The sequence below is a fragment of the Scyliorhinus torazame genome, chromosome 3 (genome assembly GCF_047496885.1).
Source record: "Scyliorhinus torazame isolate Kashiwa2021f chromosome 3, sScyTor2.1, whole genome shotgun sequence".
NCBI lineage: Eukaryota > Metazoa > Chordata > Chondrichthyes > Carcharhiniformes > Scyliorhinidae > Scyliorhinus > Scyliorhinus torazame.
Window position 1 is genome coordinate 62605792 of NC_092709.1, and position 17994 is coordinate 62623785.

The following is a 17994-nucleotide window of genomic DNA, read 5'->3' on the forward strand; positions in this document are numbered from 1 at the left end:
GCACATCTATGGACTTTCGGAGGAAACCAAGCACCCGGAGGAAACCCAAGCAGACACAAGGAGAACATACAAAACTCCACACAGCCAGTCACTCAAGACCGGAATTGAACCCGGGCCCCTGGTGCTGTGAGGCAGTAGTGCTAACCACTGTGCCACCATTCACAAAAATGATTCCAGGGATAAAAAATTGCAGTTATAAAGATAGATTGGAGGGCTGTTTTCCTTGGGGAAAAGAAAGTTGAGAGGAGACTGGATAGGGATATTCAAGATTTTGGAGTATGGACAGGGCAAATAGTGCAAAACTGTTCCCAGTCAAGACAGCATCAAGAACTAGAGGACACAGATTCAAAATAATTGGCAAAAGGAGTAAATGTGATGCAAGGAAAAGAAAATTCACGATGAGGGTGGGTGGAATCTGGAACAAATCACCTGAGAGGGTTTTGGAGGCAGGTTTAATAATAATAATCTTTATCGTCACAAGTAGGGCTTACATTAACTCTGCAATGAAAAGCCCCTAGTCGCCACATTCCGGCACCTGTTCCGGTACACACAGAGAGAACTCAGGATGTTCAATTCACCTAACGAGCACATCTTTTGGGACTTGTGGGAGGAAACCGGAGCACCCGGAGGAAACCCACGCAAACAGAGGGAGAACACGTGCAGGCTCCGCACAGTCACGCAAGCCGGGAATCGAACCTGGGACCTTGGCGCAGTGAAGCTAACTGCTGTGCTACCGTGCCACCTATCAAGGTATTCAAAAGGGAATTGGATTTCTATCTGAAAAGAAAGAATGTGTAAGCTTATAGGAATAAGGCAGGGGAGTGGGATTAGATAGAATGTTCTTTCAGAATGCCACCTTCTGCATTGTAAAGATTCTGTCCTCCAAATATTTATTAGTGGATGAAGTGAATGAACAAAAAAGTGTGGCAAATTGATCTCAGTGTGGGCAAATGTGAGGTTATCAACTTTGGACCTAAAAGGTATAAAACAGGGTGCTTTATGAATGATGAGAAAGTGGAAATAGTGGCAGTCAAGAGAAACTTAGGAGCAAAGGTACAGAAAATAATCCAAAAGGTTAATGGAAAGCTGGCCTTTACATTTAGAGAACAAGAATACAAGGGGGTAGAAGTCATGCTTCAACCCTGGATGGAACACACCTCAGATAACGTGTTCAGTTCAGTGCACCATATCTTAGGAAGGATAGTGATCTTGTAAAGGGTGCAGTGTAGATTTACCAGAAGAATTCCTGGACTTCAAGGGCTAAATTACAAGAAGAGGTTACACAAATTAGGATTATATTCCCTGAAATTTAGAAGCTTGATTAAAGTTTTCAAGATATTAAAGGGGAACAGAGGGGGTAGATAGAGGAGAAACTATTTCACGTGGATGGGGAATCCAGGACAAGGGACATAGTCTAAAAAATTACAGCCAGGCCTTTCAGAAATGAAATTAGAAAACAATTCTTATGGAAAGAGTGGTAGTTTGGAACTCTTTTCTGCAAAAAGCAATTGATGCTAGGTCAATTTTTAATTTTAAGTCAGAGGTTGTTAAGGGATATGGGGCAATGGCAGATTTATGATGTTATGATCTCGTTGAATGATTGAACAGGCTCAAGGAACTAAATGGTCTCCTCTTGTGCCGATGTAAAGCTAAAAGATGTGTAAATGTTAGCACAATTGAGAGGTGGAACCCTCTACATAGATAGCTCTGAAATTGCTGCTGCCTTTTCTAAACTGGCTGAAAGAACAAAACTGTACTTGACTCATATCCTGCTCCATCAGCAGAAATCACATTCAGAGTTAATATTTCAATAAAACTGCAATGAAGTTCTTTATTGGTCCCCTACTGAGGTTATGATCAAGTTTTACTTGTACATCAGATCTTACGTATTTATCCACATTCCAGAGCTGAATAATTTTCTTGATTTAGAAAAAAACGATTACCGTTTATATTTATATGAGATGAAGAAGCATTTTTATACCCACCCTTGCTGAAAGAAAGCAAAGCTGACAGCGATGGGCATGTGATGGATGCTCAATGGGATTGGGTCACGCTCCTCTGGGCTGTACTAGTGAGAGAGATAAGCACATTATTAGAGGCATATTCTGATGCTAACAATTATTCAAATGCAAAATAATGAGTTATTACAACAGGTTCTCACAATAACACCAAGATATACTCAGACCCCCAATAACCTTTTATTATCACAAGTATGAAGTTACTGTGAAAAGCCCCTAGTCGTCACATTTTTAGGTTATGTTTATTTGTGCTGCAACACTAGGGGAGCATTTCCAGCTCATGAACAGATGCAGTGTTAGGATGTTTAAAGTGAGAAATGTGTTTTAAGTGCAACTCTGCATTCACTTAATAATGCATTTTTTGTAAGCTGGTGTTTTACAACAAAATCAGTTCAAGATAAAATAAATGCAACTACTTAGACAGCAACCATTTTAAACAGTCAGCTTCATGTAATGGCAAAAATAAATAATCTTTTCTTCAGCAACCAATTGATTTGGGCGAGGGCCAGTCTTGGAAACTAAAACTGTTTCCTCTTAACTGTGGAGTGTCACCATTGGCAAAAGCCAAGAATTTTGAATGAACTATTTAAGGAATTCATCACTCAAAGTGGGACTCAAAGCCATGAACCTGAGATTAAGAGTTCCATTAACTACCAACTGAGCAAACAGTTTGTGAGAATACTCCCTGCACAATGCCTTTCCAACGTGTTCAGCTCATTCAATTTGTTCCAATAAAATAAAAATATTGCTTAACGGTTAAAGTTGTAGTGTTAAACTGGCCTTTTTGTGCTGTCAAACTGGCCTGAGAGCAAAATGACATGAAGTCAGCATCATAGTGAGAGAATCTGTGCATGTGCCTGCTGTAGGGGCCATGTGCACATATGCAACTGTTCCTGACATCTTTCTGGTCGGCAGGAGTTACAGTGAATGATTTATGCAAACCCATTCTGCCATTCAATAAGGTTATGGTTGACCTTTTACTCCAATGCGCAGTGGGCTGGATAGAGGACCAGCGATAGGTGGAAGCTGGGGAGAGATTGACAAGAGATGTCGTGGACAAAAAGACAAAGGGAATGTAAATGGTGATGATCATGGCTAAGAAGGTAGCTGTTCGTGGCACATTAAGAGATCAGAATGTGTTAATGGCAGAACAAAGTTAACCAGTGTGTCAAAGGACAACCTGGAACGGGGAACAGATGCCCCTGATGGCGTCGGGTGGGGAAGGGGAGATGCATGCAAGGCAAACCCAAGATAGGTGGAAAAATGAATCAATGGAAGAAATAAAATAAACTGATTGAAATAAAAATTGGGGTGAGGGAGGAGGAGAGAGTTCACAGTCTGAAGTTGTTGACCTCAATGTCTTGTCTGGAAGGCTGTAACGTGCCTGATCGAAGATGAGGTGCTGTTCCTCCACTTTGTGGGGTTTCACTGGAACATTGCAGCAGGCCAAGGATGGACATGAAAGGACTTCCGGTGGCGATCGCGAACGGAGAGGCCGCAGCAAAGACCCTCCCGCACAGCCACAAAATCACGTATTTTTTTGGGGGGTTTACACGGGGAATTTTTTTTTAAAAATTCTTTAGGCCCCGCGAATTCGGCCCTGCCCAGGCGCCAAAGCTCCGATCCACGGAGCTGGAGAGGGAGGGGAAAAAAAAAAAGGAGAGACTTGTCCCGGTGAGCTGTACGTGGAGGAGTGGGGATCGCTCAGAAACGGCTGGAAAGTCGGAGCACGGAGAGGATCACAAGGACAAAATAAGAATTTTTAAATTCAACCTTCCTTGTTCCTCTCCTGCAAATTTAAAAAAAAAAAGAAAAACTTTTTTAAAGGGATAAAAAGACTTAAAAAAAAAAAAAAAAAAACCCTTTTTATAAAAAAATAAAGTTTTTAAAAGGATTTAAAAAAAAAAAACCTTGCTTTTTCTTTCTTTGGGGGGGGGGGGGGGGGGGGGGAAAAAAAAAAGAATTTCTTTTTCGCACCAAAACCCAGGAAAAAAAGGGGAAAGGCACAGACAGAAATATGCCTCCAAATAATAAATTGGGGGGGATGGCGAGATGTAAGAAGGAACAGCAGCGAAGGCAAAGGAAAAAAGCAGGAGCTGCGGCCGCGCAGGCAGACGACCCCAAGGGGCGAAGGGGAGGTTCAGGCGAATCAGGAAGCGGAAAAGCTGGCGAGCCGAGCAGCGGAGCAGGAACAGGACGCAGCAACCCCCCCCCCCCCCGCACAGGGGGGGGAATGGAGAAGCATGCTGAAAACGGAAATAAATGGCATAAAAGGAGGAGATAAATGCCATGAGGGAGGCACTCAGGACGGAGCTCCACACATTGATGAAGGAGATGCTGGCGGAGACAACGGAAAAAATGCAGCGAACCATCAACGGCCTGGAAAGGAAGGTGGAGGTGCAGGAGAAAACTATTCAGGAGTTGGACGGGGCCGACTCGGACCAGAGCGACAGGATGGTAACTCAGGAAACCGAGGTGAAAAGGCTGGTAACGACCCAGGGGAGCCCAAGAGGGAAAGTGGAGGACCAGGAAAATAGGTCCAGAATGTTAAAAATAGTGGGTCTGCCAGAGGGGATGGAAGGCAGAGATCCAACAGGCTACGTCACCCAAATGCTGGGCAAGCTCGTGGGAAGGGAGAAGTTTCCAAACCCCCCAGAAATCGACAGGGCGCACAGGTCCCTCCGACCCAGGCCCAAAGCCGGGGAGCAGCCCAGAGCGATTATCGTGAAGCTGCACAGGTTCCAAGACAGGGAAAAAATCCTAAAGTGGGCCCGGCAGACGAAAGAGAGGATGTGGGAAGGGAAGACCATAAGGGTATACCAGGACATTGGGCCGGACCTGGCCAAAAGAAGGGCTGAATTCAACAGGGCCAAATCAGCTCTCTACAAAAGTAATGTGAAATTTGGGATGTTATTCCCGGCCAAACTCTGGGTAACATTTGAGGGGAAGGAGCTGTTTTTTTAACACCCCTGCGGCAGCGGAGGAGTTCATTAGAGCAAACAAACTGGGGGAGGAACAGCCACAACGGCCATCATGAAAGCGACGGGGATGGAAAAGAAAGGAAGAATCGGAACAAAGAGCGGAGGGCAGACCGCAAGCAGAGACAATAAGATCACGAACTGTACACACGTGTTTGGTGCACTGTGCGGGACTGTGCTGACTCGTTCCCGGGCTCGTTCCATCTCTCAATGCAATGGGGGAGAGCGAAGCAAGGTGAATGGGGGTGAAAAAGGCGGACAGGAGGGCGAGACAAGGGCTAGCAAAAGGAAGGTAAAACAGGACCAGAACAGGGCAAGTGCTGGGAGGGGGGGCCACCGTGCTAGCGAGGAGGGCTAACACAGGAGGGCAGGAAGAAAGGAGGGCCGCGGCGCGCCTCTCAGGGGAGAGGGAGCGCCTGGCACAAAGAGAAGGGGGAGGCAGGGCAGAAGGAGGGGGGGGGAGACAGAGGAACAGGGACTAAGAGGGGGGGGGGGGGAGAGAAAGAGGTGTTGGGGGGAGAGCGCAGAACGAAAGCGAAACAAAGGGAAGGGTGAGGTAGATAAACAGCACAAACACAGGCCTCGGCAGGCATGGAGCAGGGCGAGTAACCAAGACGGTGCCACAAACAGCCACTCGGAGGGGGCTTCAGGACGAAGGGAGACCCTGGAGTGCAGGGACGCAGCCACGTGGCATACACACAGCTGGCGGCCATGGTGGGTGCCCCCTGGACAAAAGGAAACCCCGGAGCCCGACCTCATGGTGAGAGCAGTGACCGCGGCCATTTTGTACGGCCCCCTAACGAAGGGAAACCCCGGAGGGCAGGGGCGCATCCACCAGGTAAGTATGGGTGACCCCGCAGGACCGGAGGGTCAAAAACCCCCCCACCAGGATTGTTACCTGGAGCGTAAGGGGATTCAATGGCCCGGTCAAAAGATCCAGAATCTTCACCCACCTAAGAAGCCTGAAAGCAGACATAATCTACCTACAAGACACACACCGGAGGGAGAAGGACTGACGGCTGGTAAGGACGGGCTGGGTGGGACAGACATACCACTCATGCTACGGGACGAGGGCTAGGGGAGTAGCAATATTAATAAGAGGACGAGGCTTACGGAAACCAAGACAGTTACGGACCCAGGGGGATGGTACGTCATGGTCAGCGGTGTCCTGGAAGGGGCACCGGTCGTACTGGTAAATGTGTACGCTCCCAACTGGGACGACACAGAATTCACAAAGAAGACCATGGCAGAAATCCCCGACCTTGACACACACCGACTGATCATGGGGGGCGACTTCAACGGTGTACAGGACCCACTGACCGACCGATCAAACCCCAGATCAGGGAAAAAGACTGGCATGGCTAGGAAACTAGGAGCATTTATGGAGCAGATGGGGGCGGTGGACCCATGGAGGTTCCTGCACCCAGGAGAGAAGGAATTTTCATACTTCTCACCGTACACAAGGTATACACCCGTATCGACTTCTTTGCAGTGGGGAAATCGGTGCTTCCAGGGATCACGGGAACGGAGTACTCCGCGATCGTTATCTCTGACCACGCTCCACACTATATGGATGTGAGGTTGGAGACAGGCCGTGCCCAGCGCCCCACATGGAGGCTGGACACGGACCTCCTGGCCGACAAGGCCTTCTGTCAGAAAACATTGCGGGCCATAGGCGACTACGTGAGTAACAACCAAAACGGGGAGGTCTCACCCTCCACGTTCTGGGAGGCACTGAAGGCCGTGATTAGAGGAGAGATCATAGCCTATAAGGCAAGCAGAGATAGGGAAGAGAGGGTGGCCAGGCAACAACTGGTGGGCTCCATCCTGGAAGTCGACAGAAAATACTCCGAGGCCCCGACCGTAGGGCTGCTGGTGGAGAGGAAAAAGCTGCAAATGGACTTTAACCTGCTATCCACTAGGAAAGCAGTGTACCAACTCTGTCAGACACGGGGGACCTTCTACGAACACAGAGACAAGGCTGGCCGCCTATTGGCTCACCAGCTGAGAAAGCAGGCAGCCACAAGGGAAATTGCGCAGGTAAAGGATAGCAGAAGCAGACTGGAAACAGAACTAAAGGAGGTCAATCGGGCATTTTGAGACCTTCTACCGGGGACAGTACACCTCCGAGCCCCCCCGACGGGACGCGGGGATGAAACTGTTCCTAGACGGACTGGAACTACCAGTTGTGGGGGAAGACAGACGGGCGGAGCTGGTAGCACCAATAAACCTGGGAGAAATCATGGAGAGCATCAGCTCCATGCAGGCGGGGAAGCCACCGGGACCCGATGGGTTCCTGGCAGACTTCTACAAAATATTTGCACCAGTCCTGGCCCCACACCTAAGGGACATGTTCGCAGACTCACTGGCAAGGGGCACCCTGCCCCCAACGCTAGCACAGGCCACAATCTCACTAATACCCAAAAAAGATAAAGACCTGATGGAATGAGGATCATACAGACCCATTTCACTGCTGAACGTGGATGTGAAAATACTCGCAAAGGTCCTGGCCAAAAGGCTGGAGGGCTGCTTACCAGCGGTGGTCGCAGAGGACCAAACCGGCTTTGTCAGGGGTAGGCAGCTCACAGCGAACATCAGGTGGCTGCTGAACGTAATAATGACCCCCTCTGGGGAGAGAACACCAGAGGTGATCGTCTCCCTGGACGCAGAAAAGGCCTTCGACAGAGTCGAATGGAAATACCTCCTCGAGGTACTGGAATGGTTTGGGCTAGGAGCAGGGTTCACCGCCTAGGTGAGGCTCTTGTACAACGCTCCCAAAGCGAGCGTCCGAACTAACACCACCAGCTCCAAATACTTCCAGCTGCAGAGGGGAACAAGACAGGGCTGCCCCCTGTCCACACTCTTGTTCGCGCTAGCCAGCGAATCCCTGGCGATAGCCCTGCGGGACGCGAAAAGCTGGAAGGGAATCCGGAGAGGAGACAGAGAGCACAGAGTCTCGCTCTATGCAGATGGCCTGCTCCTCTATGTCTCGAAGTCACAGGAGGGACTGAAGGCAATACTGCAAATGCTGAAAGAGTTTGGCACCTTCTCGGGCTACAAACCTAACCTGGGCAAAAGCGAGGCATTCCCAGTGAACCCAAACGGGGGAGGGAGAGAGCTGGAGGGGCTCCCGTTCAAAACAGCCCAGAACAGATTCCGCTACCTGGGGATCCAGATAGCCAGAGACTGGACACAAATCCACAAGTGGAACCTGACCAGCCTGGTGGAGGAAGTAAGAAGAGACCTTCAAAGCTGGGACTCACTCCCACTCTCCCTGGCGGGGGGAGTGCAGACGATCAAGATGAACGTACTGCCAAGGTTCCTCTTCCTGTTTAGATCCATTCCGATCTTCATCCCAAGGCCTTTTCCAAAACGTAGACAGTCTAATCATGGCGTTTGTGTGTGTGGGGGGGGGGGGGGGGGGGGGGGGGGGGGGCAAGAATCCGAAAATTCCCAAACCGACACTGCAAAGAAGGAAAATCAAAGGGGGCTTGGCTTTACCAAACCTACAATACTACCACTGGGCAGCAACGGGAGAAAGAGTGAGGGGATGGGTACAAGAACCTGACACAGATTGGGTACAAATGGAGGAGGCATCCTGTAAAGGAACGACCCTCCGGACCCTGGCTACAGCAGCACTCCCATCCTCCTCAACAAGATACACAACAAGCCCAGTGGTAGCGGCCACGCTGAGAACATGGACCCAGCTCAGACAACACTTCGGGATAACTAAAATGGCCCCCATCTGCAGCAATCACAGATTCCCCCCAGCCATGCTAGATACCACCTTCAAAAGATGGAGGCGGGACGGGGGCACATTGACGGTCGGGGACTTCTACGTAGGGCACAGACTGGCGACACTAGACGAACTGACGAGGAAGTGGAGGCAAGCAAAAGGACAGGAAATGAGACACCTCCAAATATAAAACACTTCCTCCGCATAGACAGTGGGGTACCCTGGGGGGCCCCAGAAAGCACACTACTAGAGGACCTGATAGGCACAAGCAATGAGAAGGGGGGGCTATGTGGGAAAATATACGGACAGCTACTGGACAGAGCCTGAACTCCACTGGACGAGATCAGACAAAAATAGGAGGACGAACTGGGGACAGAGGTAGGATGGGGACTCTGGAGCGAAGCACTGAGCAAGGTGAACTCCACCTCCTCCTGCGCAAGGCTAAGCCTAATGCAGCTCAAAGTGGCGCACAGTGCGCACCTGACCCGCAGGGTGGCGGGGGCGGGGGGGGGAGGAGAGGAAGCTCAGGGTCCTGTTTGAGAACGGACTGAAAGTGTGCAACAAAGCGGTCACCCAAGCTGCATTTAGTCTCTCCAACGTACAGTAGACCACACTGGGAACAGCAAATGCAACAGATCAGATTGAAGGAGGTGTACATGAAACACTGCTTCACCTGAAAAGTGTTTAGGCCCTTGGATGGCAAGCAGGGAGGAGGTAACGGGGCAGGTGTTACACCTTCTGCGATTGCATGGGAAGGTGCCATGGTGTTGGGTGATGGAAGCGTGGTCCAGGGTATCCTGGAGGGATCTGTCCCTGCGGAATGCTGACAGGGGAAGTGAGGGGAAGTTGTGTTTGGTGGTTGCATCATTCTGGAATTGGCAGAACTGGTGCAGGATGATCCTTTCAATGCGGAGGCTGGTGGGGTGAAAAGTGAGGACAAGTGGAAACCTATCCTCGCTCTGGGAAGGAGGGGAAGGGCGGGCCGAGGAGCGGGAGATGGGTAGGACACGATTGACAGCGTGTCAACTGTGAAGATATGCATAAAGCGGTTGACAGCATGTCAACTGTGAAGGTATGCATAAAGCAGTTATGTACATAATGTAATGCATGACCTCCAACCACTAGGTGACAGTGTTGTCTACAGAACATGACATGGTACCAAGAGTGATGATTTACTGAAAGAAATAAGAACAAATCCGAACCATGGAAGACAACTTTCAAAGAAACAAAGAAGACAACGCATCTTTGCTACTAACCTTGCTAGCTACATGCATCTGGTGCTCAACGCGCGGTAAAACTTCGAAGTCTGGAATGGAAGGCATCAAGACACCTCAACAGTGTTTCATGTACACCTCCTTCAATCTGATCTGTTGCATTTGCTGCTCCCAATGTGGTCTACTGTACATTTGGATTACAGGTGACGTAGACAAAAATTGGAAGGTGTTTAAGCAACAGTTTAAACTCTATGTCGCAGCCCTTGGTCTGCAGACACAGCCCTGTGAAAGGCGTATCGCGTTGCTGCTCACTGTAGCAGGTCCCCAAGCAATTGAGAGCTTCAACACTTTTGTTTTTGAAAACGAGGCTGACAGCAAAAGCTTCGATGAAGTGCTCAAACAATTCGATCGGCATTGTTCCCCTGAAAAAAAATGAAACCTTGGAGCACTATATATTCCATACGTGCACCAGAACGTGGGAGAGGCATTCGATAGCTTCCTTACTAACTTGCGATTGAAGGCGCAGTCATGCAACTTCAACACACTCCAGGCATCGATGATAGGAGATAAAATAGTTTTCGGAATCTCTAACGATAAAGCGCGCGAGCAGCTTCTGCGGGAAACAGACCTGCAATTGAAAATGCGATTCAAATATGCCACGGTATTGAACTGGCTGCGAAGCAGCTCAACATGTTGAACATAAGGCATTTTGGCACGAAGGCAGAAGAGGCGGCAGACACCATTAGTGTGGTGATGCAGCCGATGGAAGAAACATGCTCCCAGTGCAGGCGGCCATTTTAAGTGGCCGACCTGATCCTCCATTTTATATTTGCGATGTGGCAAACGGCATTTGCTACGGCAATGCCCTGCATATGGAAAAACATGTGCTATTAGCAACGGCAGAAATCATTTTGCAACCCAGTGTTATTCGAGGAGAAGGCCTGAACAGACAAAGAGTATCAGGCTATTGATGAAGTGTGCCTAGAGGACACATTCTTTGTGGGCATGATATCCAGCGAAGCCAGGGAGACTCAAGTTACACCAAATGACGATGTTTTTGTACCAATCGGCTGCAATAATGGATTCATGAGGATAAATGGACAGTGCCGTTAATGATAAATGGTACAATGATAACAGTCAAGCTCAACGCTGGTGCGCGGGCCAACCTCATCAACCTCTCCGATGTAAAAAAGCTGAGGGTTGCACCAAAAATAGTCACGAGGTCGGTATTGCTAAGAGATTATAATGGTAACAAAATTTTGTCGTTCGGAGCTTGTGAGCTTCAGGCTGAGGCAAAGTTGAAATTCTCTGGTGGCGACGGACTGCAACTCTTTAATTGGAGTGGAGGCGTGTGAGGAGCTGCAGCTAGTCTGACGAGTCTACAGTGAAGATGGTGCTGCAACAGGCCCTCATTCTTCAGGAGACTCCATATTGAATGATTTCCCTGAAATATTCCAAGGTTTTGGTACGTTGCCATACACCTACAAGTTGTTAGTTAATAAATTATTTAAATTAGATGTTCTGTAGTATATCATTTACTTCGGCCAGTCTACAGAACGTGACATCAACCACAGTGGGTGAGAAACCAATTAAGGAAAAATGAAGACATGTCAGCAGCACCGTTTGGAAAGTGGCATCGTCAGAACAGATATATTGAAGGTGATGGAACTGAGAGAATGGGATGGAGTCCTTTCAGGATGTGGGGTGTGAAGAGCTGCAGTCGAGGTGGGCTTGTAATGGATATGAGTGGACTGTCTATCCCCAGAAATGGAAATAAGAGGTGTCAAGGAAGAGAAGTGTTGGAGATGGACCATGTGACGGTGAGAGGGGGGTGGAAATTGGAAGCAAAACTGATAAATTCCTCCAGGTATAGCCAGGAACATGGTGGCACCAAAACAGTTGTCAATGAACCAATAAAAAAATTGTGGGAGGGGGCTGGAATAAGGAACGTTCCACATACTCCAAAAAGAGACAGGCAAAACTGGGACTCATACGGGTACCAATAGCTACACCTTTTGTTTGGAGGAAGTGAGACAAGTTAAAGGAGAATTTGTTCAGTGAGAGGAAAGGGTCAGCCAGACGGAGGAGAGTGGTGGTGGATGAGGTTTGTTCAGGCCTTTGTTCGAGGAAGACGGGGAGAGCCCTCAAGCCATCCTGGTGGGAATGGAGGTATAGAGGGACTTGCCATCCTTGGTAAAGAGAAGACGGTTCGGGCTGGGGAACTGTAAGTTGTTAATATGAGGTAGGGCATCAGAGGAATTGCAGATGTAGGTGGGAAGGGGCTGGAAAAGAGGATGGATTAAGATGGGAAGAAATGGGTTCAGTGGGGGCAGGAACAGGCTGACACGATGGTCCTACTGGGACAGTCTTGTTTGTGGATTTTGGGGAGGAGGTAGAGGAGAGCTGTCATGGGTTAGGAGACTATAAGTTTGGAAGCTGTGGAGGGAAGATCTCCAGAGGAGCTGAGGTCAATGACAGTCCTGGAAACAAAGCCTTGATGCTCAGTGGTGGGATCATGGTCTAGGGGGAGGTAGGAGGAAGTGTCTCAGAGATGGTGCTCAGCCTCTACAAGGTAGATCTCAATATGCTGGACAACAAGAGCCCCACCATTGTCGGCAGGTGTCACCAGCACCATTTTGAAAAGTGGCATCATCGGAACAGATGTGACAGAGACAAAGGAACTGAGAAAATGGGGATGCAGTCCTTAAAGGATGTGGGGTGTTTTGAGATCATCTTTCATTCTTCCAAATTCCAGGGAATATAGGCATAGTCTGCTCAATGTTTCCTTATGGGAAAACCCCCATACCCAGTAATTAGTCCAGTGAGCAGCACGTTGGCAGTGGTTAGCACTGCTGCATCACAGCTACAGGGTCCCAGGTTCGATTCTGGCCTCGGGTGCATTTGTGGAGTTTGCAAATCCTCCCCGTGTCTGTGTGGATTTTGTCTGGGTACTCCGGTTTCCTCCCACAGTCCAAAGATGTGCAGGTTAGATGGATTGGCCATGCTAAATTGCCCCTTAGTGTCCAAAAGGTTAGGTGGGGTTACTGGGATAGGGTGGAGGCGTGGGCTACAGGGATAGGGTGGAGGCGTGGGCCTAAGTAGGGTGCTCTTTCCAAGCGCCTAATGGCTTCCTTCCGCACTGTAAATTCTATGATTCCATGAACATGTTATGCTCCTTCTAAGAAAAGTATATCCTTCCTTAGGTAAGATGACCAAAACCGCAAACGGTATTTCCAGGTGTTCGCACCAAGGCCTTATATAATTATGCAAGATTTCTTTACTCCTACTCTTTTGTAAATCCTTTGTAACAAAGGTTAACAAACCATTTACTTTAATTGCTGCTGCACCTGCATGTTAACTTTATGTAACTTCTGTACAAGGACACCTAGGTCCCTCTGAATACCAACAAGCCTGTCACCATTTGCTTTTCTATTTTTCCTGCAAAGTTAATGGGCTGGATTCTCCACTGTCGGGATTCTCCGTTGCGCCGGCAGCTCGGGGATTTCCCGACAGTGTGGGGCTGCCCACATTGGGAAACCCCATTGGCCGGCTGGCGAGACGGAAATCCTGGGGGGTGCGCCGCACCAGAAATCTGGTGCAGCGGGACGGAGAATCCTGCCCATTGACTTTATTCTTCTTTGCATTATACTCCATCCACCATGTTCTCGCCCACTCAGTTAACCAGCCTACATCCTTTTCTAGCCTCTTTTCATCCTCTTCACCACTTACTTTCTCACTTAACTTTGTATCGCCCACAAACACAAAGCACTAGGTCCTTTCATCTATCTAATCATTGTTACGGATGTAAAAAAGTACAGGCTCAAGCAGTGAACCTTGCAGTACCTCACTGTTACATTCTGCCAACCTAAAATGACTTCATCATAGAATAGATCATAGAATTTACAGTGCAGAAGGAGGCCATTCGGCCCGTCAAGTCTGCACCGGCTCTTGGAAAGAGCACCCTACCCAAGGTCAACACTTCCGCCCTATCCCCATAACCCAGCAACCCCACCCAACACTAAGGGCAATTTTGGACACTAAGGGCAATGTATCATGGCCAATCCACCTAACCTGCACATCATTAACAGACAAAAAACAGAACAGGAATAATCAATCCTCAACCATTCCCATACCAGCCTCCCCTAACAGTTGCCGGAATGTGGCGACTAGGGGCTTTTCACAGTAACTTCATTTGAAGCCTACTTGTGACAATAAGCGATTTTCATTTAATTTAATTTCATTAATGATAAAATATCACCGCCAAACCCTTTGAGCTCAAATTTTGTAATTATCAAATGCTTCCTAAAAATACAAATTCACTGTGACCACTGCTTCAAAGTTATCGACCTGTAGGACCTCTTAACAGTTTTGTCAACCATGATTCCCCTATCAGAAATCTGTCCAACCTTAGTATAATTTTCTTAGTCATCACGTCCCTACGAATAGATTCTGGAATTTCCCCAACTGCTATCGTCAGATTAACAGGCTAATTATTTCCCCGTTTTCTCTCTCCCTCCTTTAGTGAGCATTAGGGTTATATTTGCTTTCTTCCAATTAGAGTGGAACATTCTATAATAATAATAATAATCACTTATTGTCACAAGTAGGCTACAATGAAGTTACTGTGAAAAGCCCCTAGTCGCCACATTCCGGCGCCTGTTCGGGTAGGCCGGTACAGGAATTGAACCCGTGCTGCTGGCATTGTTCTGCATTACAAGCCAGCTGTTTAGCCCACTGTGCTAAACCAGAATCTGGGAATGTTGGAAGATCAAAACCAATGCATCACTATGTCTGCAAAGCAGCCACTTTCTTTAACACTCTACGACGTAGGCGAGCGGGTTCACGAGACTTGCCAGCTTTTAGCCCCATTAGTTTCTTCAATACTTTTTCTTTACTAATACCAATTTCTTTATGTTCCCCAATCTCAACAGACCCACTACTTCTGGAATATTTTTGTGTATTCTACTATGAAGACAGGTACAAAGTATTTCCACCACTGACAAACAGTGGCAGCCGTGTGTACCATCTACAAGATGCACTGCAGGAACTTGCCAAGGTTCCTTAGGCAGCACCTTCCAAATCCACGACCTCTGCCATCTAGGACAAAAGCAGCAGATACCTGGGAACCCCACCACCTGGAGGTTCTCCTCCAAGTCACTCATCACCCAGACTTGGAAATGTATCATCGTTCCTTCACTGACCCTGGGTCAAAATCCTGGAACTCCCTCCCTAACAGCACAGTGGGTGTGCCTACACATCAAGGACTGCAGAGGTTCAAGAAGGCAACTCACCACCACTTTCTGACGGTCAACTAGCGATGGGCAATAAAACCAGCAACGCCCACATCCCATAAATGAATATGAAAAAGAAATGCGTTTCGTGTCTCTGCCATTTTCTTAATCCCGTTATAACTTCACCTTTCTGTGCCTCTATGGGAGCTACATTTACTTTCTCTAATCTCTGTTTACTTATCTATGGAAATATTTAGAATCTATTTATATGTCTCTTGCCCGTTTACTTTTGTATTTTTATTCTTTCTTTATCAATTTCTTGGTCATCCTTCGCTGAAATTTAAATGCCTACGACTCATTTTTTATACTCCAAGGCAAGCGTGTAAGCCTCTTTCTCTAATATTCTATTATTTTTAACTGCTTTCGTTGGCCTGGAGAACATATTTATTGCAAATTATGAATTAATTCCATAAACGTTTGCCACTGTCTAATTGTTTAACCTAGTTTCCCAATCTACATTAGTCAACTCACCCTTCTTATCTACGTAGTTTACTTTTTGATCAGATTGAAGACCCTTGTATCAGACTTAACTAAATCACTCTCAAACAGAATTGCAAACTCATGATCCGGACATTCTTCAGAGGTCCTTTAGTTTGGGTTATTAATTAATCCGATCACATTGCAGTACACAAGATCTTAAATAGCCTGTTTCAGAATTGGTCTAGAAAAAATCTAGAAAAAATATCTTCAATGCTTTACATGAATTTGTCCTCCACAATATTATTACAAATTTGGTTTGTCCAGAATTACTGTATCACCTTTCTAACATTGCAACTACTGTCCGGGGGTGGGTGGGGAGCTATAAACTGCTCCCACCAGTGCTTCAAGCCTCTTGGTGATTCTTAGCTCTATCCAAACTGATCCTTCTTCTTGATTTTCTGAATTGAGATTCTCTCTCTCTCTCTCTCCATCTTTTTCCCATCCTTTATCGTCAGGGTTCCATCGCCAGCACTCCTTTTCTATTTTATCTATTTTTCCTAAAAGTCAAGTATGCTGGAATATTTAGTTCCCAATCGTGGTCATTTGGCAACCACATCTCTGTGATAGCTATAACATCAAACCCACTTATTTCTATGTGTCCAACTATTTTGTGCATCTAGATAAAGTACTTTTACCATCAACCTTTTTCTATTTCCCCCCAGAGTCCCAATGCTTTTTAAGCGGTTAGTCCTCCCTGATCCACTCTGGTTTACCTTTACCCAAATTACTATGCTGCTCTGCAGTCTTGATATTTCTCTTACTATGTTCAGTTTACCCTTTCTTGAATCCTTCCCAACCTCTATTAGTTTAAAGCCCTAATCTACCGCATTGATTTGATTTGCCAAACACACTGATTCCAGCCTGGTAAGTGGAGCATGTCCCAAGGGAACTGCTCCCTCTTTCCCCAGAGCTGGTGCAATGCCCGATACCAAGCTCCTTGATAATTTTCTTCAGGAGACATGGTTCTAGAAATGATGTGTTATTTATCACAATGCAGTTATATTTCTAGTGTTAGTATTCAACATCATCTTTCCTCATATCTTCAGTGTAGTTAATGTTCGTGTTTATGAACGTAGATAAAGCAACCTCTTCAGTCATTTAGATAGCAAGGTAATTCATAAAGCACAAATTCAATTTCTCTAATAGAAAATGCTATTTCCGATATTTAACGAACCTAAGAAATAACAGCTGCTATGTATAACTAAAAAACTACAAACTGGTGATACCATGCAGTAATGACCAACATAGCACAGTAAGAACAATCATAAATAAGAGATAGTGCTGTTCACTGTGTTAGGAAGGTAATTTGGGAATGTTTTATGATTATAATCTGTCTTTCTGAAAGGTTTATAGTTGTTAGTGTAGATTTGCCATGTTTTGGCACATAAATATTTTGACATCAATACTGTATAACTCAGGATCAAAAAATTAAAAATGCCTCAAAATTAATGCTGATTAGGCCACTGGAAGTATATCAGGCAATAACCAGTCAGAAAACAAAGTAACATATTGTATGGAGAAAGATATGCCATGATTCACATGAATTGATTACATGCAAGCCAGCTAACAAAGTACACTGTGGTTACAAGTAACTTCCAGACAATACATGCAGCAGTTTCCCAGCAGTTTATTTACACAAGAGCTAAAGATGCACAAATAAGCAGAAAAGTTCCCAATATAGGCTCAATGTTGAGAAACCAGGTACACATGGGCACATGGGGATTGAAGGGCCTCGCAATAAGGTTGTTTAAAAGAGAAACTGGTAGCACATCACAAATAACATCCTATTAGGGTTTTGCTACTTGCATACTTGGCAGGACAAACCCCTAAAATGGATGCCTGCTGCGTGAATTGTTTATTCCAATGCAAAACATGTGAATATAATCGAAAACAAGGAATTTGAAGATACAAAATCCTAAGGTTCTGACAAGTCGAACTGAATGCAAAACTAGTTAAGCTACCACTGTACATGGTAAACATCTCTATCACAAACAAAATAAATCAAAAGCCAGAGAAGTAAACCGAGAACAAGCCAATAGGTAGTCATCTTCCTAATTTCCACAAGAGCGGTGTCCATTTTCTGCCACTGTTAATCAATCAATTTTAAATGTTATTAAATAAAGTGATGACACCGGATTAAGCTAATGGCCCCTGGGCAGTACCAACATTCAACCTCAATAATGAGTTCCCATTGCATCCTCCTTGCAGGATGGCAGATCATAGATTCATAAAATGATACAGCACTGAGGGGTCTATTGGGGCCATGCTCAAAGAGTT

The 17994-nt window shown here is 46.6% G+C and overlaps 1 protein-coding gene across 1 annotated transcript in view; it reads right to left on the reverse strand.

Annotated features, from left to right (window-relative positions):
* The window catches only part of exosc9 (exosome component 9), an 85999-nt gene that overhangs the window by 22967 nt on the left and 45038 nt on the right, over positions 1 to 17994 (reverse strand). Inside the window, exon 5 of the mRNA XM_072497830.1 lies at positions 1986 to 2068. Coding sequence (XP_072353931.1) covers positions 1986 to 2068 — 83 coding nt within the window. The remainder of the gene's footprint in view (positions 1 to 1985; positions 2069 to 17994) is intronic.